This window comes from Stegodyphus dumicola, chromosome 1, assembly GCF_044657685.1.
Source record: "Stegodyphus dumicola isolate Sdum_Otavi_A_Nest chromosome 1, ASM4465768v1".
NCBI lineage: Eukaryota > Metazoa > Arthropoda > Arachnida > Araneae > Eresidae > Stegodyphus > Stegodyphus dumicola.
The window spans coordinates 103,830,966-103,856,680 of record NC_140768.1 but is presented as its reverse complement, the minus strand read 5'-3'; the positions used below and the strand labels follow the sequence as shown (position 1 = coordinate 103,856,680).

The 25,715-nt window shown below is 33.1% G+C and overlaps 2 protein-coding genes across 5 annotated transcripts in view; one reads left to right on the top strand and one right to left on the bottom strand.

Moving 5' to 3' along the window:
- The window catches only part of LOC118197800 (alpha-ketoglutarate-dependent dioxygenase alkB homolog 4), a 197,994-nt gene that overhangs the window by 72,883 nt on the left and 99,396 nt on the right, over positions 1 to 25,715 (bottom strand). The window contains exon 2 of one of the 2 annotated variants that reach the window (XM_085818605.1): positions 11,651 to 11,757. The exons of the other annotated variant lie outside the window; for it this stretch is intronic. Within the exon in view, the coding sequence (XP_085674731.1) occupies positions 11,651 to 11,680 (30 nt within the window). The 5' untranslated portion in view covers positions 11,681 to 11,757. The remainder of the gene's footprint in view (positions 1 to 11,650; positions 11,758 to 25,715) is intronic. 2 annotated transcript variants of the gene reach the window in all.
- The window catches only part of LOC118196707 (uncharacterized), a 125,156-nt gene that overhangs the window by 19,143 nt on the left and 80,298 nt on the right, over positions 1 to 25,715 (top strand). For all 3 annotated transcript variants that reach the window (XM_085818570.1, XM_085818576.1, XM_085818567.1), the window contains 4 exons: positions 3,146 to 3,282; positions 4,218 to 4,287; positions 8,691 to 8,833; positions 18,853 to 19,010. In XM_085818570.1, coding sequence (XP_085674696.1) covers positions 3,146 to 3,282; positions 4,218 to 4,287; positions 8,691 to 8,833; positions 18,853 to 19,010 — 508 coding nt within the window. The remainder of the gene's footprint in view (positions 1 to 3,145; positions 3,283 to 4,217; positions 4,288 to 8,690; positions 8,834 to 18,852; positions 19,011 to 25,715) is intronic.

Here is a 25,715-nt window from a genome sequence, read left to right as displayed (position 1 = left end):
AATTTTACGCCTTTTATTCTTACCTTCTATGTTTACAATCAGGGTCTGAAGGAAAACTTCATTCGTAGCACGCGAATGCAAAGAATCGATTGTTTTCTCTTTTTTCTCATCATTTTCCTGGTTATGCATTTCACTAGACTTATTACATTCAAGAGTAGGACAAAAAAATTTCAAATGTCTTTTTGAACAGATCTGACTCTTAACATTTGATCGCCACTGGTTACTGAGGTGACCTTTAACCAAGCATATTCTGCATAAACCTTTCTTTTTTACCGCAGACGTTTTTTCATCTAATGGAATATAAAGTGCCTTTTTACAGTTACGCGTTTCATGATCTTTTAAGCAAAACGAACAAGAAGGTATTGCTTCATGATTCATCAAATTCGACGGGGAAGGAATATTTTGGCTAGTTGCCAAGTGCTTACGATCAGACACAGAAAAAATATCTGCTCTGCTTAATTTTATTTTTTCCTCTGACTGAACTTCGCTTTTCAGAAATTCAATTATTGCATCAAGACTCGAAATGTTTCATTCAGATTCAGTAATTTTTCGTTGTCTTTCAAATGATCGCAATACCTGAATAGGAGTAGCACTTTCCACAAGAGGGTATAAAATTGTTCCACACTGATCAGTTGTCACATCGAGACTGCTCAGGGTTCTAAGTTGTGTTGAAAGTTATACAAACTACTCAAAGAATCCTGATTCTTTTTTGCTGCATTATCCAAAACAAGTTTTATTAACTCTCGAACATAAAAATCAATTAAAAGTTCTTTACGACCATATCTCTCAGTAAGGCTTTCTATAGCCAAAGGATAATTTTCATTCGTCACAGGAAATGATTCTACAATATCTAGCTTCTGATTTAATTTTTGTTGACTCTATCAAATAATGGAATTTGTTTGCATTCGTTAAGTTATTATTTTCATGTATGTTTTTAAACTGATTCCAGAACGTAAGCCAATTTTTTAAATCACCTGCGAACTTATAGAGTTCTACTTTCGGTAGCTGTTGGCACAAAGTTTTACATGTATTTGCATCAGTAACTAATTTCTGACTATTCTCTGATGCTGTATTTTGGATTTTGTTTAATTTTCTCTTAATATTATCGAGAAATCGTTCCGATTTTAACTGTATCCTAACAGCCTTTTCTTGATAGTCCTCTGTTATTTCAAATTCTGTTACGAATTCTTTATCATCAGTTATAGTATCTAAATAAGCACTGTGCGTCAATTCTAATGTTTCTGCCTTTTTCTTAAACAAATAAAAACACATTTCTGCATCTTCATAATCAACATTATCATCATTTAAAAGTTCATTTAGTCTTTTATATGCTTTAGTAAAAGCTGAACGTTGCACAGTTTTGTTTCTTTTCATCACTTCCATTTTGTCTTAAGTTTAAAATATTCAGATAAAAATTAGGCAAGAAAAGTATTTTTAACTTCAGTAAAACAATAATCAATAAACGGAAGTATAAGGTAATCAACTTACCCTATCTGTTCTTTCATCCGACATGTTTCAACAAACACGCCCACCCGGAGGCGCCAGAAATGTCGTGAACATCATTGTGAGTTTAAGAGAAAATAATGAGCGGTTTGTTAAAATTTAGATCAGATGAAAGATCTTTTAATATATATATCATTTTAATACTGTTTAGCACAGTGTAATAGGTTCATTTTACAATACGCAACATCCACAAAATGATCGTTACAACGCGGTTCGATCATCGATGTTTTTGAACAACAATCTCTTTTCGTTGCCATTCCGTAACAGAGAAACTTACCTCTCATGCAGTTTGATCGTGGCGCGACAATATGAAAAACAGTAGCCATTTTAAAAAGTGGCAGCACGCTGAAAATTACATAAAACAGCAATGAATTAGCAAAATTAAAAATGTCAGAAACATCTATAACAAAACAGTGAAATTTTCATAAATCAAATATCCTTAATAAAAACCTGAAAATTGCATAAAATGGCAACAAATAAATTAACTAAACTAGAAATGAAACAAACGTCTGTAATAAAACACTTTGTTTTTTCTCATTCTTCTACCCATGTGCATATTAACCTGTTTTAACTTTTAAAAAGGTCAGAAAATTGCAGAATTTTCGTCATCACTGAGCAACTTGGCTCTACTCTTCATGTACATGTTGACCTGTTTTAACTTTAAAAAATTCATAGAATTGCAAGAGTCTCAGAACTGCAGAGCAGCTTGGCTCTGCTTTTAATGATAATTCATGTTGGAAATTCGATGTAACAAAGTTGTGTACAAATATGCAAACAAAGTATTCAATGGAAAAAACAATAGTTGTTATTCTACAGTAGCAGCGCCTACTCGGCAAAGGAAAATAAGGCAATAACAGGATTTAAAACTTAGCAGCAGCACATCAGTCACTCAGTAGCCCAGCCATCACTTTTAGCTTAATCCCCTTCAAGGAAGAACAAAAACATTTTTTATTTAATTTTAATTTAATTTAATTAATTTTATTTATTTATTTATTCTACAGTAATTTTTAAAACCTTTAAGGTGCATAAAGTGTATATTTCAGCTGTGCCAATCTGGCAACGATATTTGCAAACATATTTTGCTCCCCCGCTCCTGTACGCTTCGACTTGTTTTAACTTTAAATAAAAAATAAAAAATTTGCACAAATTCAGACAAAACCTATTTCGCTAAAGAACTTCAGATGGGAAACCACAAACGTGGTCCTTGAATTTATAATCCACTATCACAGTGTGCTGGCATAATGTGCTCACAACCATTAGTGGATTGCCATATAAATACATTTTCATCGAATTTTGGTTGCCTAAACGACATAGTACTTTGCTCTGTAATTTTTGTCAGACTTCAGCAGATAATCGGACAGTACCCATATCTGTTTTAGAATTTCCTTATGACTTCACATTATTTCTGCTTCCTGAACTAGTTACAAAATTTGTTGCTTGTAATTTTCTGATCTCAGAACTTGAGATCTTAAAGTTAACACACGGCCGTATATGTTTATCTTCTTGTATTTCCATGAAGTTAGTCTTCTAAACTCATAATCCATTTTCATCTCATAAACAAAGTAGCCTGGTAATAGTTTACTGGCACTGGATTAAAGGGGTTAGTAAATGTCCAACTCATTGCTGCCGTGTTTTGTTTTAGGTCGAAAAGTTATTCCTGTTCAAAGTAATCAACCGAAGGAACCTCTTCCAGAAGCCCTGAATTTTATTAAAGCAAAACTGGAAAGAATAGATCTTGCTTTGTCAGAAATTAAAACAGTTTCTACTGAAAATGAAAAGGTAATTTTTACTTCAGCTTTTAAGGATAACAATGTTTGTCAAGAGAGAAGCTACATGTGTTCTGTTTTAACTCAGATTTTGCTAATTAAATATTCATTTAAAATGAGTTCAGGCAAGCATAGTGTAGCATTTCATTCATGCAAGTGAGTGATGCATCACATCAGCCAGTTAGAAAAAGTTGCACATTACGTATATACTTTTATGTCACAAACTTCTCTCTCCTCTTAGAGTCTTTCTGTCAGTTCTGCTGTGGCAGAAAGGCTGCTAAAGTGCTCCTGACACAAATTACTTTTCTGTATGTGAAATAACTTACATTTTAATATTTTATACCGTTCCATACTGCTTCATTAAAATACAGGAGTCAGATCAGCTAATGCAGTTCTTCAGTGACTTGGCTTACACATTTTTTAACATGAACTATTTTACAGTAACAGACACTTTCGGTTTTGATTCTTCCAGCTAGCGCATGTTCTATCTGGACAATGGCTGATTCAGAAAAGGCCATTTGTCAGTTTAAGCATTCATAAATCAAAACACTTTTCCTGAAGCAATTAATGTAAAATGAATTAATTCATTCCTCTACTATAGACGAATGTTTATTTGGTACATATATGCTAACGGAAAAGAATTGCCTAACTTTGTTGGTAAAGACCCGATTAATCTGAGACCCAATTAGTTTTTCTTTAATTCAAGTGGGAAATGTTTGGCAATCACTTTTAAAATAGCTTTGAAGGGTTTTTTACACTGAGCTACAACTTCAAATGCTTCTTGTAGTGCTATTGATTTGTTGTGGAGATGTGAAAGAAAGATGCTGTATGAAATTATACTGATAAATTTCTTATCTACTAGGCTAAAAATTCATTAGTTTGACCTGATAAATAATATTTCTAGTATCATATTGATGAGATTCTTATTAAATATTCTTCTTCTTCTAGGCTACAAAAACTGATCAACAAATTCCTGGCACCAGTAGAACATTTAGTACAAATTGGAGTTCTCCCAATGGTCAGTGCATTAAAAATTTACTTATTTTTGTTAAAACATAATTGTAAATGCTGCTGATAAAATTCTGTTGCAAAATCATGTCACATGAAACTTGAAAAAATAAAGGGATTATAAAAATTAGAAATTAGAATTTTTTTTAATGATTTTTATACTGAAGGAAAAGATATTTATTTGATTCATAGCATATTATGCAATTTTCCTGATTTCCTTTTTTTATAATAATTGAGTCTGCTAATGTTCCTAAATGAGAATATTTTTAATAAAAACAAAGATACTAAATTCTTCTAACATTTGGAAACTTCCCCCTAGTATGAGTAATAATATGCAAAAACAGAAAAATTCATCACCCAATATAGCTTTAATGGAAAAGTAGCCAGTGTTTTTTTTTAAATGTATGTGTGTGTGTATATATATATACATAATATATATTGATATATGATACAGTCAAAAGTCGTTAATTCGGACTCTTCGGGACTTCGGCGATTCCGGATTATAGATCATCAGTTTAAATCTGGTAAGATGACATGCAGAAATTATAAAATTAAAAATATGAAACCGTAATTTATGAAATAAAGAACAATTATGATCTAAAGGGTATCAAAATTTACAAAAAAAAAAAAAAAAAAAAAAAGCTTAATATTTATTTGTTTACTTTTTTAAACATTTCTTTCAATGTAAGTTGTTTAAGTTGCTTCGTTTTATGTGATAATACTTTCTCTTTAATTCTATAAACAGACATAATTTCTTCTTCAGTTACAAAGTTCTGCTGTTCAAGTCCTATAATTGCTGTGTCGAGAATACCGACTAATTTGTCAATCAAAATTTTTTCATTTTCAATAACCTCTATGTCACTTTCTTCACTATCGGAAGGGAATTATAATCACGCGGAATTTGATTTAAATCATATCAAAGACGGAGTACATCGAGATAAAATACTACATTTAGTAAGGAATTACACAAAATAAAATAAAAACATCTGCCCTGAAGATAAGGATAGTGCTGACAGATCAACTTCCAATTCATTGCGCGCCGCGGCGTCCCCCCCCTTTTTAGATCCTTTACATATTAGTAAATGTATATCGGAAATTCTATTTGACATAATCGAAAGTTCAAGCTTACTTTTATAAAACTGCAAAAATAATAAGCCGGATCCAATTCGAAGATTAAGGAACAACGCAATCTCCAACATTAACTGAATTAGATAATTGTAGCTTAGCTTATACTGTCCGTTATACATTAAACGCGCATGCGTAAACGTATTATGTGCACATGCATATTCGCAGCCGTAAAGTTCTTACGCGCATGCGTCAAGTCGACGTATGCGCAGAACGTTTGTAGCTTTGAGGTCCATATTATAGATCATTCCAGATTATGGGTGTCCGAATTAACGACTTTTGACTATGTGTAATAATAGCTAGGAAAGGTCGGAACAGCATCAATGCATAATAGCTATATAGGATAGATCTATTGGATATATAGATCCATATTGAAGAGGAAGAATTCTGATAGCATAGTATGCTAATATGTTGAGTTCGTAATATCTAAGAAATTTGGCAGTCGAGGTAGTTTTAATTCCATTTTTATTTGCAACTGACTTTTGTGGCCACAATAACTTGGCACCTTAGTCATGCCTGTTCACAGAACATTTACGTTTTTGATATTATTGCGATAGCAAGCAAGACTGCAAACTTACATCTTAGCAGGGTAGAGAGCAAAGCTGAATTGTGTAATTATGCAATATGGAAGCACATGAAGAGAAAAGTTATGGTGTGAGTTAAAAGTTTTAGTTCCCAATTGTTATATCATTAGCACTGCGCAGGCAATGCAAAATGGAATGATCTAGAAATGATGCAATCCAGAGAAGTTATTACGATTTTTAAAGCAGAGGAGAAGAATTAAAGAGTTTAAATTATAAATTTGATTCACTTTTTTTTTTATCTTTCGTATATATATAGTTTGTGTGTGCAAAGAAAAAAGAAAAAAAGTGTATACACACTTTGAATCAGCATAGAAAACTTATTTCCCAACCTACAAGGTAAATTTTTTTAGGAAAAATAAGGCTGCAATCCAGCATGAAAACTTATTGTACTATCTGGTCAAACTGAATGCTCCAAATGGTGGTTAAAGTAAATGTTCAAAATTGTGGCCTTCAGCATCAAAACATTTCTGAGTACAACACATGACTGATTCTGAACTTTTCACCCAAGTGTCCAGTGGGTTTACTGCGAACACCACTTCAGTCTCATATGAAAGTATGTTCAGATTATGTGTTTTATGTTGGTATACTGTACCTTTCACTGTGCCTTATAAAAAAAATCGAGTGGCATAAGGCCTGAAGAGCATGCAGGAAATGGGATTGATACTGTGCAACCTATATGCTGGCACTGTACACTTTGATCCAGGTATGCTTGCACATCCCTGTGATAATGAGTCAGGGCACCATCTTGTTAGTAATAAAACATATATATTGGATAAATGGCAAGAAAATAAAATCAGCAAGCATTGTTAGGCACTTTTATCTAGTTACAGTACCTTTAAAACAAAAAGGCCCAGTAAGTCTCTTGGGAGGCAGACCACGCTACACATTTACACTTGGCAAATTTACAACCTTTTCAATAGTAATGGAGTGATTATCTTCAGTTCAATACATGCAGTTATGCCTATTGACAGTTCCGTTTAAGTTTGAATTGAACTTTGTCCAACCTGACAATGTTGCCCATTAATCCGGGTGCATAATTAACCATCTTCTGAATTCATTCACAAAACTGCACTTAGCGATCTTGGTCATTGTCACTTAGCTGTTTCACCAGCCTTGGATGCAACTTCCCTTTCTTCAGAATGCATAGCACACTACTAACTCTTACACCACTCTCGCATGGCCCTTGTTTTAAAGATTTTTGTTGTGAATGCTGAAACAGTTCTAGTTCTGTAACTGAAGATTCATCACTTGTAGCCATGTGAGGTCAACCTGATTAGCTTTTCTGCACATTGCATACTTTTCTGTGCATGCTGAAATGTGTAATTGTTAATCTTGTAGATGGATCAGTCCCTCAATCATATTTGCTCTGTGTCTGATCTTCACCAACATTTTAAAACTTCCAATACCATTTAATAACCTGCTTTTGCTTTTCAAAGCTCAAGTGTATGTCCATCGTGCTGATCTTACTCTCTTTGCACTAACAGAGTTGTGTAACTACATCGACAATTCCCCTGCCACCTCTGGAGAAAACATTACATTACTTCTTCCCAGAAATTTATTCAGCAACCTTGATGGAGTTTTTAAAAAGTCTGTAGATGATAAATGCAGATACGGAAATCATTCTATATCTTAAGATTAAACATTGTCTAATTATAAAAGACTTGCTTAGTCTACCTCTTCTATACTGTCTATCCAAAAGCTTCCGAGACTGGATTAATGAAAACTAGAGAAAACTTAAGATGATAATTTTAATGCTTCAGGTGTTCTATATATAGTCTACTATCACCTGAGTACAATGCACAGAATATTCTTATAACCATATGAAACTGTCAGAAAAGTCCTTGTTTTGGATGTTTATTCAACTTATGTGTCGGTGTATGGCTTGGATGTCAGTTACTTTGTGATAGTATTGACCGTTCATGCGAATTTTGATTTTTGAGAATAAGAAAAGAATATTACTTGCTGCCAAATCAGATGAATATGGAGGGTAACTAAATCTGACATTTTTTTTTTTTTTCCCCCTAGAAACTATAGCACAACTCCAGCTGTGTGAGCAGCTACATTGCCATGCAACTAGAAGAAATCCCTCTCCATCCATGCTTCCAGATGAACTCGCTGAATCCTCTTGCATAACCAATCCAGGACATCCAAGAATTACCATATTTGACGGTATATAAGACGCACTTTTTTTCCTAAATTTGGTCTAAAAACGTTACCTGCGTCTTATACGTGAAGGACACAATTTTTCTTTCAATACTGAATGCTATTTTTAGCCTGGATAAAGGTCTAGACACACATAACGTTTTCTACATCTGCCATAATTATTTTGCACATGCGTGAAATATCTGTCGCCGAAAAGTGCCAAAGCTCGAAGCTGATGTGAAAGTTCGAACAGGTTTGACGGTCACATTACGTCTATGGAGCCTTTCCTTCTTTACATAGACTTTCTTTGACTCAGCCAACACACGTGTCGGTATTGGTGCTACTCTGTATAAATGTGTCGGTGCTTAAAACTATTTGTTTTAAAAAAATACCCTGGAAAATATGGCTACAGGAAACAAGAGATTAAGTATACAATTCAGTATAAACTAGAAGTGTTAAACTACGCCAAAGTGCATGGAAACAAAGCAGCAGCAAGGCATTTTGGTCTTGGTGTGTCTATGATTTTGTAATTAATTTTATTTGTATGTGCATGTAATTTCAGGATCAAGGAAACAACTGATACAAGAAAGCTTAAGACAAAACCTTCAGAGATTGCAGTCCTCTGCTGTATGGAAGCCAAAATCAAATCCTTCAGCAAATATAAAGTTAAAGAATTCAGGTTACATGATTCCTCATAATCTGCAAGTATGTATAATCTTTAATTTATGGATATATTTTTAAGTCTAATAAATTTACTGTTATGTTGATTTAAATATTAACTAAATTAATTGAATTTTTAAAAATCACTATCTTCAACCTTACAAGGCATTTTTATGCGCATACTGTGTAAATATCGAAAGCATTTCTTTGAATCTCTCCTAATACAGCTCTGTCTAAGCGATATTGGAATAACCGAAGAAGCTTAATAGCTGGATAATTTAATTTGAAAATCTATGGTTACATTTGATCTGGTTTCAAATGACATTTGATTAAATATATAAAAGTAAATAAGTAATAAAGAATTCTGATTAATGATACATAAGATAAAAAAAAACTGATTCTTTTTCATTGGAGTACACACATGCCAAACAGTTTATGTGTTAGCCTGATACTTCTGATGAAAGAATTCTGGTTAATAATACATAAGACTTTTTTTGGGGGGGGGAGGACAACACATGCCAAGCAATTTATGTGCCAGCTTGATACTCATGAGGAAAATATATATATATATATGTAATAAAAACAAAGTCAGAAGTAACTGAAGAGCAGGAGGAGGAATTTAGATGGCATAGAAGTGCTGATCCATAATGACTAGGAAATTGGAGGTGAAGGCAGATTAAATCTTCAGTTTTATTTTCAGCTACATGCAAGTCGACACATTAAATGTGACTGTTCCAAAAGGCTTACATTTTTGATAGCTTTGTAGCAAGAAAAGCAGCAGCAGCAGACTTTGTAGCAAGAAAAGCCAGCAAGGGCAAAGTGTAGAAAGCAAGTGCGTAATGTTCAAGATAAAATCTTAAGCCAAACTGCGTTAGTTCTGGTTCTCAAAGCATTTTGATTGGATAGTTAATATTGCTATAAAATTATTATTGGCTGCTTGAGTTATACTTCAGTTTACTTCACCAGAATTACATAAGAGTCATATGACATAGATTTTTCTCGAAATGACGCAGTGTGAATAGATGTTGCTATTTTTAGAATAGAGAAGGAAAATTAATTTATGCTGCTAATTTAATCTTTTACATATTCTTTATTTTTCTTACATATTTAATCTTTTATACAGTGCAAAGTCCGTAATCCGAACTCATCGGGACTTCGGCGATTCCGGATTATAGATCATCAATTTAAATCTGGTAAGATGGCATGCAGAAATTATACAATTAAAAATATGAAACCGTAATTTATGAATTAAAGAGCAATTATGATCTAAAGGGTATCAAATTTTACAAAAACAAAAGCTTAATATTTATTTGTTTACTTTATTAAAAATTTCTTTCAACATGCGCATGCGCGTAATGTATGTGCATTCTTTATGCGCATGCATAAAGCATACAAAAATAAAAAAGTTTGTGGATTTGAGGTCCGGATTATAGATCATTCCGGATAATGGACATCCGGATTACGGACTTTGTACTGTATATTCTTTATTTTTCTTACATATGTATACTTTCTTATCATCTCAACTTTAACTGAATTAAAATGTTTTCCGACCATAAGAAATGTATTCTTTAGATCACTAGTCTCTAGTGTGGGCCATGGGCCAAATGCAGTACCTAAGGCAGTTTTATGTGGCCTGCAAATGAATTTTAATTGTATGTTTATTGCAGAAATTTCAAGATTTTAGTTATTTTCAGTCCTAGTTTATATACTATTTTATTTACCATTAAAAATAAATGTGAATTATGCACCAGAAAATATACAAGTGGACCTAATTAATTTACAAAGTAATACTAATCTTGTTTAAAGTTTTCAAGATACAGATCTGATTAGCTTTTAGTCATATCTGTCCAAAAAATATTTTGAGTTAGGAAATTTTGCACTAAAGATAATCACCTTGTTTGGCATTTATTATATATAAGCAGCTTTGTTTTTTACTTCACTATTGAAAATTAACGAGAACCTAACTGACTGATGAGCATCTACAACTGATGATGTAGTTCATTTCTAATAATCCCTCCAAAGCTACAAACAGTATCAAAATCAAAATGCCATCATGGGTCAAGTTGTAGTAAGATATGAAGAAGTTTATAATTATTTATACAGACATATATATTTTTATTCATGTGTCTGAAAAATTTAAAAAAGAGACTAAGTTGTCATTATTTATTCTCACGTTTTGTCTCACTTAGATAGTTTTCTGTGAAAACATAGAAAGTTTTCATAATTCGTTATTTTTAGTTTAATTTGAAGTAAATGTCAGTCTGAAAATTTAATATTAAGATCTTATTGTGTTGAATTACAAATTGTAGCCAAACAGAAATGTCTTTTGGGTATCAGACTTTAGATTTCATATAAAAAATAAATATAAATTTGAATTTTTTTCCTTTGTGATATTATTATTGCTCTTGTTTATGTATGTTTTGACAAATACTTTGTAAGCAAAATTTAAAATTTGTTCAAAATATCTTTTATTTTGCTAATAAAATTTTTCATTTTGTTAAAAAAAGTAAATAAATAAAAATATGGCCAATCAGTAGTGTTTAGATTGTGCATTTAGGCTACATGCAATTTGAGTTTGAGATCAATAGCTTAGATCAGTGATTTCAATAAATAAGAAAAGATATGCAATAATTAACTTTCTTTGAAAACAACTTAAGAATATTGTTATAAGAGATGAACACAATACATTTAATATAATGGTGACCAGTAGGCAATTGACACACACACACCTTTCAGCAGGCAATGGAATTGTGGGAGACACTATAATGGAAAATTCTGCAAATTTGATTAAAAGTTTCAAAAAGTGTAGTATTAATCTGCTTTTATAAATAACCAAAATATATTTATAAAATTATATTGTACCTGAATATTCCAAAATTGTTCTTTATTCATATTCTTAATGTGATGCTAATTGCTCCTATAAATGCTATAGTACTTTTCTTTTCTCTGAGGCCAATCAATTCCAGAACCTATTATAATTAATTGAACTGTAGATAATACCAAGTATTTTAACATGATTTCATGTAAATAGTACATGAATAAATTAATTCATGAAATGCAAACACTAGTATACTAAATAAAGTTTAGATTCTGATTTTCATGGTTGCCCTGTAGGATTCACCACTGTGTAATTCTAAGTTGAATGGGAAGAACCTAAAGAACTAGTAAGTGAATAATCACTTGAGTTCGTGAGACAGTAAATAAACTTGGAAAGGGTTATAAAACCCTTTCTTATTCAAATAAGATTTAACAGAACTCCGTCTTGGAGTTGTACAATAAAGCTGACACTCAGGCTTGAACTTAAGAGACTAAGAATTAAACTAATCTTATCTTAAATAAAGAGATAAGCCAAAGCTATCGAACTTTTAATGGAATTGGCCCTTAACGCTAATAGATTGCGAAGCTATTAAGGACCTAAAGTACAGCCGAGTGTAATAATAGCTTAAGTGAAAGTAGCCTAAAAAGGCAGATGCATGCTAACCAGAATCTCTGGTCCTCTCTGACTAAGGCAGTAGAATTTCTCGATTAAATACCACTTTTCCTCAATTTACATTTAGACGTGATTCTAAAACTGCATTCTGGCCGGAAGTGATAAGTTGGAATTAAGAAGTGATAGGAAAGGAAGTTTAACTTAAAATTTAACTGTTAATAAAATTAACATAATCCTTACAGCCCAAAGGGACCTTTTAAAGCTTAGTATGATTTATCAATAGAGATGGCCCAGGTGGAACAGCGAATCATTTTACAGGATACTAAATGGATATATATTTAGGTGAACATGGGAACAATATTTATGGTCTGTTTGAGAAGTGAAAAAATATTAAATTTTTTAAATTAGATATATCAAAAATGAAATGCATTTTTATTTAAATCAATGCAATGCATTACTTTGGTATTATCGTAACTACCTTGGTAGAAGTTGCCAAACTGTGGCAACCATTGCACATAAAAATCTTTGAAGTAGCTATATCGATAACTGTAAGTTTGAATAAGCAACAATGCTGTTTTCGTCCATACTGTTTTGGTTGTATTAGAAGTTCTAAAGGCAAGTTGCAATACTTTTGGTCTTCAGCTGAATTTTAGATTATGTGCTTGTGAGATATACCTGAAAATGAAGAAAGTTCTGTAAAATTTTGACAGGCGTATAATATTTTGCCACAAAGTTGGGAATGTTCAGATTCACATTAGATGATATATTTTGGAAAGCAACCTTTTTGGAAATGCAACATGCAAAAGTGTAACAAACACATCGGCATTCTAAGCAGTAATTAGTTCGAGAGTAGTCATCTGCCATTTACTACAACAATCAGATTTATATGCTGCTGGAATAAAAAATCAGCAAGTGCTAAATTTTGCTTGGAAGTGTTAGAAATGGCTAGTAAGACTGTGGTAGACTGAAATAATTGCATGCAAAAGACACCATTTGAAAGTAGTTTTATAAATTATTTTCTGAGATAAATGTATAGCATAAACTAAAATATTTACACTCTGTGCACAAAAAAAGAGGGATAGTTCTATATCTCCTGTTCTTTTGGACCGAATGACGAAATTTAATTTGCATTTTTTGTGTCTCAAAAGCAGGACTTAGAATATACAGGGTGTTTAAAAAGTCCCGGGCCCATTTTGATGTTTGATAACTCATAAAATAATAAAGATATATTAAAAATAATAGCATAAATGGTTAGATAGACTAAAAAAGTTTCATGACCCTTGTCAATGAACTTCCACGTGTGCCCCCCTTCGTCGCATGGAGAATATCAAGTCGATATTCAATTTCACGCCAGGTACCGGCAAGCATGTCGACATCCACAGAGGCTGTTGCGGTTGTAATTCTGGCTTTTAGGTCATCAATATTCGACACTCTCCTCCTGTAAATGTCGTCCTTTACAAATCCCCAAAGGAAAAAGTCCAGCGGCGTTATATCAGGTGATCTGGGTGGTCAAGGAATTAGACTTCCTCGCTCAATCCATCTTCCTGTAAAATAGTCGTTCAAAGAACTACGAACGATGGTACCCCACTAAGGTGGTGCACCATCTTGTTGCAAAAAGACATGTGGCTGAAGCTCTTCTAGTTGTGGAAATACAAAGTTTTCCAACATGTCTAAGTATATGACTGATGAGACCATCTTTTCTGTAAAAAAGAAAGGCCCAATGACTCGGTCATGCATTAGTCCACGCCACACATTAACCTTTGGGGAATCCCTTTGTACCTCACGGTATACATGGGGGTTTTCAGATCCCCATATGCCCACATTATGGCGATTAACAATGCCAGGAAAATAGGATGCTTCATCGGAGAACATTATGAGCTTCAGAAATACAGCATCATCTTCTATCCTCCTTAACATATCTGTTGCAAAGGCCATCCTCCTAGGCCTAACGTCTGGTTCCAAAACTTGAACAATTTGAACTTTGTATGCATGCAGTCGTAATTTTTTCTTAATAACCTTGTGCACCGTCGAAATTGGCATATCCAATTCTCTTGCCGCTGATCTCGCAGATCTCCTAGGATTTTGTAAAAATGTCTCTCTGACATGCTCAACAACAAAATCACTTGTGGAGGGACGTCCGAAACGTTTCTTATCTGCGATACTTCCAGTTTCTAGAAAATTCTTTTTCCACCGCAAGATGCTGCTTTTAGATGGAGGATCTTTTTTGGTAAATTCTTCTGCAATTTCTCTGTGTTTGCATTATGGATTTCGTTTCTATGAACCATCATAAAATCTGTGCTTTCTCTTGTGATCATTCTCCTTAATATCCGGTCAAATAAAACATCACATACAAAAGTACTAGAATAAACACATCAAAAGTAAACATAGCATTGCAATAGTTACCAAAAACAAAAGAGAGAAAAATGCAATTAATAAGCATATGATATTTAGAAAAGTACAGATATTTAGACTGGAAAATGGAATTATCTGAAATTAACCACACGAGCAGACGATATTTACAGAAGTAAAGATATTCAAACCTGAAAAGGAAAATATATAAGTTATTCCATCAATAAATGCCATAAGTTTGTTTATATCTTCATTATTTTATGAGTTGTTAAACATCAAAATGGGTCTGGGACTTTATTAACACCCCGCATATTAGATTTTGATATAATATAACATAGGTATTTTAACACAAAATTGAGTTTTTATAATATGACATACCAACATTTTTCCATATTTCGGTTCTACGACTAAAATTATGCGTAAATGTTAAATTTTTTAAACTTTGGTAAGAAGCGTACTGTGAAACTTAAAAATTTATCTTGATGCCCTTTTTCCAGTTAGCACCAGGCCCACCAACGGCCAAACAATAAAATCACTGAACACTGTTAGTTCGATCCAGGATTTGAAACCTTGCAAACAGGCTGGCTTCATGGGCGCTATCATGGTTTTCCCATGTATGATGTATTTACAAGCCAGTTTCCCTTAGAAAGTCCTCCACGAAAGCATCCCTCCCCTTAGGCAGATAGCCCTTGAGTGCTAACATAACAAAATAAACCAAACCAGTTTGTGCCAAGAATAATTCACTTTATGGAATTCTTAATGTATGGTAACCTATTTTCCTTTTCCTTTTATTGTGCACGAGTGAAAAAAAGGTAAATCTTTCATTCTTTCAAATAATTTTCACAAATGCATACACTTCATATGGCATTAATATCGCTTATAACAAATATGTCAAGTTTCAAAATGTACCAATATATAAATTTACATATATCAAAGGAAATTTGGAAAAAAAAAAAAAAAAAAACTAATTTTTTGCAGGTATGCCTAAAAATGCATCTACTTTAAACTGATGGTGAAACTTTTGTAAGTTATAATTTAAAAAAAACTTCGAAAAAATTTGTAAAAATTACTATAAAATACAAATTTTAAAAATAATCAGAAAATATCGGTGAATTTTATTTGGATTGAACCTAAATTTCAATTTGGGAAAGAAGGAGTCGGGTAAGTTTAATGAAAGAAAGATACTGATAAATATATATGGAAATCAATTAACATTGAGGAGTTAAAATTTTTAGAGCTTTTTTTTTAAAAACTACTGTACAAAACTTGGCATTTTGGCCTAACTTGAGACATAGAATTAAAAAATGGAAAAAAAAATTGGTATGGCATTTCAAAAAAAGTCCGGTTATGTGTCAAAATTCCTATACTAAAACAGTGCTATATATATACTTAATACATACCTTTAGCATTTGAGACTGAGACATAAAAAACGCAAGTTATATTTCGTTAGTCGGCCCAGTAGAATGGAAGATATAGTCAAAAGTCGTTAATTCAGACACCCATAATCCGGAATGATCTACAATCCGGACCTCAAAGCTACAAACTTCCTGCACATGCACATGCGTTGATGCATGCGCGTAAGACTTTTATGGCTGCAAATATGCATGTACACAGGCGCAAAATACGTTTACGAATGCGCGTTTAATGTATAACGGACGGTATAAGCTAAGCTAAAATTATCTAATTCAGTTAATGTTGCAGATTGCGTTCTTCATTAATCTTCGAATTGGATCCGGTTTATTATTTTTTGCACACTGTTAGAGCAATTTTATAAAAGTAAGCTTGAACTTTCGATTATGTCAAATAGAATTTCTGATATATATTTACTAATATGTAAAGGATCTACAACGCGAAAGTATGTTTCGAAGTCCATTAAACAAAAAGTGGAATTGCTGCAAAAAATGGATAAAGGCATATCCTTTGTTTATCTAACCATTCCGAAATCTGTTTATCAGTTTCACGCTGCTCTGCGTGTGTGTGTGGGAGGGGGAAACATCGCAGCGCGCAATGAACTGGAAGTTGATCTATCAGTACTATCCTTATCTTCAGGGCAGATGTTTTTATTTTATTTGGCTTATAATTCCTTACTAAATGTAGTATTTCATCTCGATGTACTCCATCTTTGATATGATTTAAATCAAATTCCTCGTCATTATAATTTGCTTCCGATAGCGAAAAAAGTGACACAGAGTTTATTGAAAATGAAAAAATTTCAATTGAAAAATTAGTCGGTATTCTCGACACAGCAATTATAGGACTTGAACAGCGGAACTTTGTAACTGAACAAGAAATTATGTCTGTTTATAGAATTAGAGAGAAAGTATTATCACATAAAAAACGAAGCAACGTAAACAGCTTACATTGAAAGAAATGTTTAATAAAGTAAACAAATAAATATTCATAAATTACAGTTTCATATTTTTAATTTTATAATTTCTGCATGCCATCTTACCAGATTTAAACTGATGATCTATAATCCGGAAAAATCGATAATACGGAATCGCCGAAGTCCCGACGAGTCCGGATTAACGACTTTTGACTGTATAGAACTGACTCCTTTTTTTTTTTTTTTTTCCCCTGTGCAGAGTGTACCTAATAACATGTATGATATGAAATAAATAACTTTCTCCTATTTGAAATTACCATTCTTTTTCTTCTTCAAAAAACTGCCAAATTATTCCAAGATGGTAAGTACCTCCAAATCAAGTGCATCTGTTGTTTTTAAAAGTTTTCTTTGCTGGCATCAACACCAGACAGAGTGAATTTGAAAGATAAGTATCTTATATCTTGCTATGCAGTATGTAACTGGACTGCGAGCTGAGCTTATTCATGACCATCAAAAAGCTTAAAGAGAATCGATGCAAAACTGCATTTTGAGACTATTAGCCTATAGGGCTAATAATATATATGCATGCTGCATTGCTCATTTTCGATATTCATACTGTTATATGTATGAGAATAAGAGTTTTAAAATTTGAGCCTTATCCATACGGTCTTATAAAGAAAAAGAAAAAAAATGCTGTATCTTTAATTGTCCATATGCAGTTCAAGAGTTAACAGAATAATAAAAAGGCACATTTCTATTAAAGTACTGAATAAGCTATAAAGCATTTGTCTAAATCAAACATATTGTGTTCATAGCCAAGACTACCTTGGCAAAAGAGTATTTGGCACATTTAGAGTGCTGTATTTTGATATATCATGGCTTCTTCTATCTTGATGCTGTTTTATAACTTGTAAACTGGTTTATTCATTAATTTAAAAAAAAAAAAATTGTCTGTTATGACTGCGAAAGTGAAGGCATGAGTCTATTCAAAATATATTATGAAACTGAGTGGTTTTTTCTATTAGTGCTATTTTCTGATATTCTAAATATAGTGCAGTACAAAGTCCGTAATCCGGACATTTATTATCCAAAATGATCTATAATCTGGACCTCAAAGCCACAAACATTTTTTTTTTTTTTTTTGCATGCTTTACACATGCACATTTAATGTATAACAGACGGTATAAGCTAGGCTAAAATTATCTTTACTGATTCTAAGACATTTCAGTTAATTTTGCAGATTGCGCTGTTCCTTAATCTTCTAATTTGATCCGGCTTATTATTTTTTGCAGACTGTTAGAGCAATCTTCTAAAAATTAAGCTTGAATTTTCGATTATGTCAAAAAGAGTTTCCAATTCTGGAGCTGCCAAAGGATCACAAAGCGAAAGCATGTTTCGATGTGCCGCTTCCAATAGTGAAGAAAGTGACAGAGAGGTTATTGAAAACAAAAATATTTCGATTGACAAGTTAGTCGGTATTCTCGACACAGCAATTACAGGACTTGAGCAGTGGAACCGAACAAGAAATTATGTCTGTTTATAGAATTAAAGAGAAAGTATTAGCACAAAAAACGAAGCAACTTAAACAACTTACATTGAAAGAAATGTTTAATGAAGTAAACAAATAAATATTAAGCTTTTTTTTTTTTTTTTTTTTTTTTGTAAATTTTGATACCCTTTAGATCGTAATTGCTCTTTATTTCATAAATTACGGTTTCATATTTTTAATTGTATGATTTCTGCATGCCATCTTACCAAATCTAAATTGATGATCTATAATCCGGAATAATCCGGGAAGTCCCGACGAGTCCGGATTACAGACTTTGTACTGTATTAGCTAATTTCTATACTGTAATTGCAGTTTTCATTTTTAAGTGTGCTTTTGTGAAAACATCTTTTGAATCATAAAATATAACTTTTTATGCATATTTTTAGCTTTTTTATTTGTGTGAATTTCAGAAGCACAGAACTGTTGCAAGGAAGGCATATTTGGCTTCATTGTCAAAAACACAAGAAAAGCCAAATTTGAACCCTGATATTCCCAGAAAAAAGACAATGCAGGTTAAAAGTTGTCAACAAAAAAGAGCTTCAAATATGAAAGCTGCACAAAAATCAAGGTATTTGTTTTAATAAATAATTTTATTTGAATATTCTTAACATGCATCACTATAATAAATATGATATAGATCATAATGCTTTGTAGATTTGTATATGTAACTTTATCACAGAAAAGTTATGGTGTATCAGAGTAATAGTAATACATTTCAACCTAGCTATAATGAATGAACCTTTTGGCTCCATCCAGTTTCCTGTATACTTAAAATGTTCACTGCCAGTCATGTATTGATGCTTGAAGTGGCATTATTGCTGAAAAGCCAATCATGCACTGGTGCAGGAAAAACTACATCTCATTGTTTATTCTCCAGTTAAATTGGCATTACATTTTGAAGATATGTGATGGTATTCGTCTGAAGGGTTAAGGCCAGTTTACACCTGTTCGAACCCCTTGCTACAACTACTTTGACAATGTAAACACTCACTTCGTCCAAATAGAAACGTAGGGGAGATAAGTCAACTAGTCCATTTCTACTTTGAACCAGCTGAAAATCTATCCGGGCAGTAACTCCAAGCAGTGTTCGCAGAGATTTCGTGCCAAATTTTTTCGTCATATCGAAAATTTCGAGATGGAATGCTAATCTAGCTGTGGCACTTTTTAATGCATATGCATCTTGTGAAGTATTATGGGAAATTTCACTACCTGAATATTATGACCATTGTTTACTAATACCTCAATATAATGTGGATATAACTACTGATCAGAATGAATTTAGATTTTTGATATTGTAGAAAAAACGTAGAAAATTAAATTAGGGTATCAGATTCAAAATGTTTATTTTAAACTATTTCTGAATGTTCTTTAATCAAAAAAAAACAATTAAATTATATGTTATTTAACTACTCAATAACATACAGTTTTCAAGTAAAAAAATAAGTGAAAGGGCAAAGATTTATTTTATTATGTCAATATAAATTTCAAAAAACCAGTTTCTACTCATGGCCAATTACATCTAACAAAATATAATCTAAAATTTTGAAATTTTGTTTTATAGACTTTCCTTTTCATTTGAACTAAAAATTAAATTTTATTTACATTCAATCAGTTGGAACTATTAAAATGAAAATCGCCGACAGAAGGCATATGAGGCTATTATTAACATGTTAAAATTTTTGGGTGTTGGAGAGTTCAAGCAAAAGATTAATAATTTTCACTCAAGTTCATACACAGAAAATGTCCTGAAATACTCCTAGAATAAATATGCTGATTGTGCATTTTGACACTCTGTAGGGTCATTAGGATTTTTTTAGAGGCAGAAAAGATGAAAAATAGCTAATGTCTTCACCGGGAATTGAACCATGGACCTTTGGAATACCGGCCCAGCGTGCTACCGTTACACCACGAAGGCACGCTAGGGAAGTGGGAGAACTACCTTATATACTCCCCTTTTTAAAGGGAGACTTGGGTTTTAGGGGACCTAGTCGCCAAATCCTGGGTGCAGAGAATCATCCACAACCCTTTTAGTTCGGGCGCCACTTGTAGAGTCATTAGGTTAATTGGAAGCAGAAAAGATGAAAAATATGCAACCACCTTCACCGGGAATCAAACCACGGACCTCTGGAATACCAGCCCAGCGTGCTACCCTTACACCACGAAGGCACGCTAGGGAAGTGGGAGAACTACGTTATATACTCCTCTTTTTAAAGGGCGACTAGGGTTTTAGGGGACTTAGTCGCCAAATCCTGGATGCGGAGAATCATCATCCACAACCCTTTTTAGTTTGGGCGCCACTTGTAGAGTCATTATGATTTTTTTAGAGGCAGAAAAGATGAAAAATAGCGAACGCCTTCGCCGGTAATCGAACCACGGACCTTTGGAATACCGGCCCAGGGTGCTACCATTATACGACGAAGGCATGCTAGGGAAGAGGGAGAAATACCTTATAACTCGAAATAAATATTGCAGAGAACTGTAGGAGTCACCCTTTCCCAGAAACCGAAGCGCTATCTGTGTTTTAATTTTGCTGGCAGAGCATCTTGAAAGCACTTTTTTTATTTTTTCTTTCGGAATAAATGGTGTGACCATTTCCAATGAAGTTTCAAATTTTCCTTCACTCATTCTGATGAAGTTTTTGTAACTTTGGATATCCTTGCCCTGAGGTTCATTTAAAAGTTGATTTAATGCTCCCAGTTCATCATGGCGAGCTACAAAGTCACATTTTGGTTTCCTTTTCTTCTTCTTTTTTCCCCCCTAGAACAGAAATTAATTTGTTAGAAACTGCTTCACAAACTTCAAGCACAGCAACTTGCATGTCGGTATCCATTTTGCAAACAAACAGAGGCGAGTTGTCAGTCCACTCTGATTAATGTTCGGTTTGAGCTGCTCAGACGAGGGGGGCTCGCCGAAAGTCACTGGGGGCTCACTCGGAGCCTTTAGTAGCTAGTAGTAAGTGTATGTGGTTTCAAAATAATTCCTTTGTTACTTATTGGGAAAAAATGTAATATGTACAAATGCTAGTTCTGCTGGGCCTTCACATCAAAAGTAAGGAAACGTGCAAAATAAAAGGCCTCTGATGAAATTGCAGATATGTTGACCGAGCTAGCAGACAATTACCCAAGTGATTTTAGTTATAATTAGGACAGTGATGAGGAATTCTTTCCTCCCAAAGATGCCCATGATATTTGAGATATAGAACATAGTGTATTTATGGCCAGTTATTGTAATCATTGTGAACTGGTGAAATGTCTTGCTGCAAGAAGCTCCACTACTGTGAGCAATCATCGAACTTTCAATATCCACGGGGATGCTGCTCAGGTACATGCAGCTATACTCAATATGGATATTGAAATCTTATGTAGTTTACCTTTAAAATACTTGATAGGGGGAATCGATAAACATTTATCATCTACGATGACTCCCAGGTATTCAAGTTGCCTGACTACTTGTGATGGAAAAGTAGTCTTGCTGATGGAAAATCATGTTGTATTGGAATGATCAGAAAGAACAAGAACAGATTTCTAAAAGAGGCTGGGGGGGGACTACTGAAAAAAAAGGCAAACAGTAGCAAAATGTAAGTAGTGTAATGATTGCTAATGAATATAAAAATGATGTTGTAGAAGCGACAAGCAGGCAAAATGAAATGAAAAACCATTTTTAATGTAATGGATATATGGCATGCATTAATAAGCAAAATCAAATGCTTGTCTATTAGCCATATAAAAAGAAAACTATAGCATAGCTTATCAAAATACTTTTTGCATATAATGATGACAAATTTCCTTTTATTCATATAGCAAAATTATAGTTGAAACATGTCACATTATGATTTTCATTTATCAAAGATGTTTATACCACCGAATAAGCCAAACAAGACATAGTGAAGGATATCCTGGCTAGATTATGCAAAGATGATATGGGGAAAACATTCTGAAATATATAGTTTTTAAAATCTGAAATCTGAAATTCTGAAATACATAGTTAGAATTCTGAATAGAATTCTGAAATATATAGTTTGTATAATAATATCGCTGTACCCAAATTGTAATATATTTATTCTTGATATAGTTTTGTACAAAAATAATGCATGCAGGTACTTTTTTTATGTATTTTTAAATGGCATGATTCAGCACCCAATAAGCCATTGAGGAAATAACTTTACTTCTAATGTCACTCATGTGTTGGCATGATTCATAAATTCATAGTCATAAAATTCTCTGGTTAAAGGCTTAGCAATAAGTATGATACACAGAATCTTTTCTTATTTCCTCTTTTACCACTTTGACTATGTATTTAAAAAAAATTAATGGCATTTGGTGGCCAAAACAGTGTCATTTGGTGAGCTGCTGGGTAACAAAAGATGAAACATGCACAACTGGTTTGATTCTACGACTGGGATACTTAACAGTGACTTTCTAAGTACTTTTAAACTTTTTAGTGGGACATATACAGACAAAAGTCGTTAATCCGGACTCGTCGGCACTTCGGCGATTCCGGATTATAGATCATCAGTTTAAATCTGGTAAGATGGCATGCAGAAATTACAAAATTAAAAATATGAAACCGTAATTTATGAAATAAAGAACAATTATGATCTAAAGGGTATCAAAATTTACAAAAAGAAAAAGCTTAATATTTATTTGTTTACTTTATTAAACATTTCCTTCAATGTAAGTTGCTTCGTTTCATGTGATAATACTTTCTCTTTAATTCTATTAAACAGACATAATTTCTTGTTTATTTACAAAGTTCCGCTGTTCAAGTCCTATAATTGCTGTGTTGAGAATACCGACTAATTTGTCAATCGAAATGTTTTTGTTTTCAATAACCTCTGTCACTTTCTTCGCTATCGAAGACGAATTATAATGACGAGGAACTTGTTTTAAATCATATCAAAGACGGAGTATATCGAGATGAAATACTACACTTAGTACGGAATTATAAACCAAATAAAATAAAAACATCTGCTCTGAAGATAAGGATAGTGCTGACAGATCAACTTCCAATCTGCAGCGTGAAATTGATAAACAGATTTCGGATTTCAAAACATACTTTCGCTTTGTAGATACAAATTACATATTAGTAAATATATATCAGAAATTCTATTTGACATAATCTTTCTAATCTATCATAATCTAATAATGACGTTTCTGCCCCCCCCCTCTGCCGCAGAGCAGCGTGAAATTGATAAACAGATTTCGGATTTCAAAACATACTTTCGCTTTGTAGTAAATATATATCGGAAATTCTATTTGACATAATCGAAAGTTCAAGCTTACTTTTATAAAATTGCTCTAACAGTCTGCAAAAAATAATAAGCCGGATCCAATTCGAAGATTAAGGAACAACGCAATCTGCAACATTAACTGAATTAGATAACTTTAGCTTAGCGTATAACTCTGTTACACATTAAACGCGCATGCGCACAAACATATTCGCAGCTGTAAGGGTCTTATGCGCTCTCGTAAACGCCTGTGCGCATGCGTGAACGCGACGCATGCGCAGAAAGTTTGTAGCTTTGAGGTCCGGATTATGGGTGTCCGAATTAATGACTTTTGACTGTATGTCCCGTTAGTAGTCAAAGGGTTAAATCATATTTCTTATAAGTTAGTCTGCATATCAATACAATCTACTTCTATGTTAGGGCAACATATTGACACAGTTTCACTTGACCAGCAGTGAAAGTGTCAATGTTATTTAATTCTTTTTAAATGAACCTCCAAGAATATGAAAATCTAATATAATGGACTGTGTGGGTATCTTCGACTGAAACTTTCTTTGTATTTTTCGTATTTATTTTCAAAATTCCTGCAAATTTTAATGAAAAAAATTACAATTTTCTAAAATTATGCCCTTTTAGGATTTGTATTCCATCTGTAAAGGAAAGCACCTTCGTGCTGCTTTTCTTTTATCAACACACCTACTACTCTATGTTCTATACCAGTGGTTCTCAACTAAGAGGGTGTTCTTTCTGGGGGGAGAGGATTTAACAGTTTTCAAGGGAGGAATTGGTTCTGCCTTTTATTTTACCTGTTAGGTATTTCGTTTTAGCTTATGAATATAAAAAATTCAAATTTTGCTATTTATCAACATTTTCTATGCTTTTTCGTAATATAATTTATAAAACACATTAAAAATTTATTTAAATTTAAAGAAAATGTACGTATTTTACAAGTTTTGAAAAGAAAGGGGAAAACATGATAGCGTAGCAATGATGCAAGGAGTGCTTGGGACAAAAAAAGCTAAGAACCCCTGTTCTGAGTGAAGGGTGTGCAAGACAGGTGTAAAACAGTTTTAGAACTTTGTTTTTAATTTGAATTGTATTGCAGCTCCATACATTAGTCAATTAAATGTAAATACATGCTTTTCTTCATTATTTTGCTTTATGTTTGATGCTTGTTGCTTGCTTGTGTCGAATGGAAAGAGAGTGACAGCGCGCTTTTACTCTGCATCAGATAAAAGAATGTCTGGAACAACAAAAGGAAAATATGAAGAATCAAGATGGTAGAATGGGATATTTCACTTAGCCGCCATCAGTCGGCAAAGAAAGATGAAATGAATGAAAATAGACCAGCAATGTGAAAAAAGTTGGAGCAGTAAGGTAGTAGGTACTTCAATAATTAACAAAATATTAGGTTAGAATATGTGAAGGATATTTGTGTTTTGCTCTAGGAAAAGGTGAGCATGGCAAAGAGCTGATACAGCTGTTTGGATGTAATAGTACAGAAAAGAAAAAAAAATGGTGCAAGTTTTTTGATATAATTTTGTATAGTATCAATTTGAAGATCTCTGTGAATATATGAATTTGGGATAAACCAGGGTGCATTAATAATTTCACGAAGGGTTTTATTTTGAATAACTCGGATCTTTTTTATGTGGGTTTTAGCAACATGTCCCCATACCGGACTGGCGTAAAGTAAAGTAGGTCTAATAGTCAGATTGCTATGTCTGCCGAGAAGAGGACGCATAGTGACTATTTCCTGATTGTTTCGATTAAATGTTGTCGAAAAGTGAGTTTTTTGTCAAGTGTGACTCCAAGATACTTCACTTGATCCATCCACTGAATTTCGTCGTCAAATAAGATGGGATTAGGTGGAAGGAAGTTTGTTTGTCCTTTTCTGAAAATAATGGCTTTAGTTTTGTCAGTGTTAATGACAATTCTCCACAGTGTCATCCAGAAGCGTATTTCAAGAAGCTCCAAATAGTTTTAAAGAAACATTTGTATAGTATTGATGGTTGAAGCTTGAGATAGGATAGCGGTATCATCGGC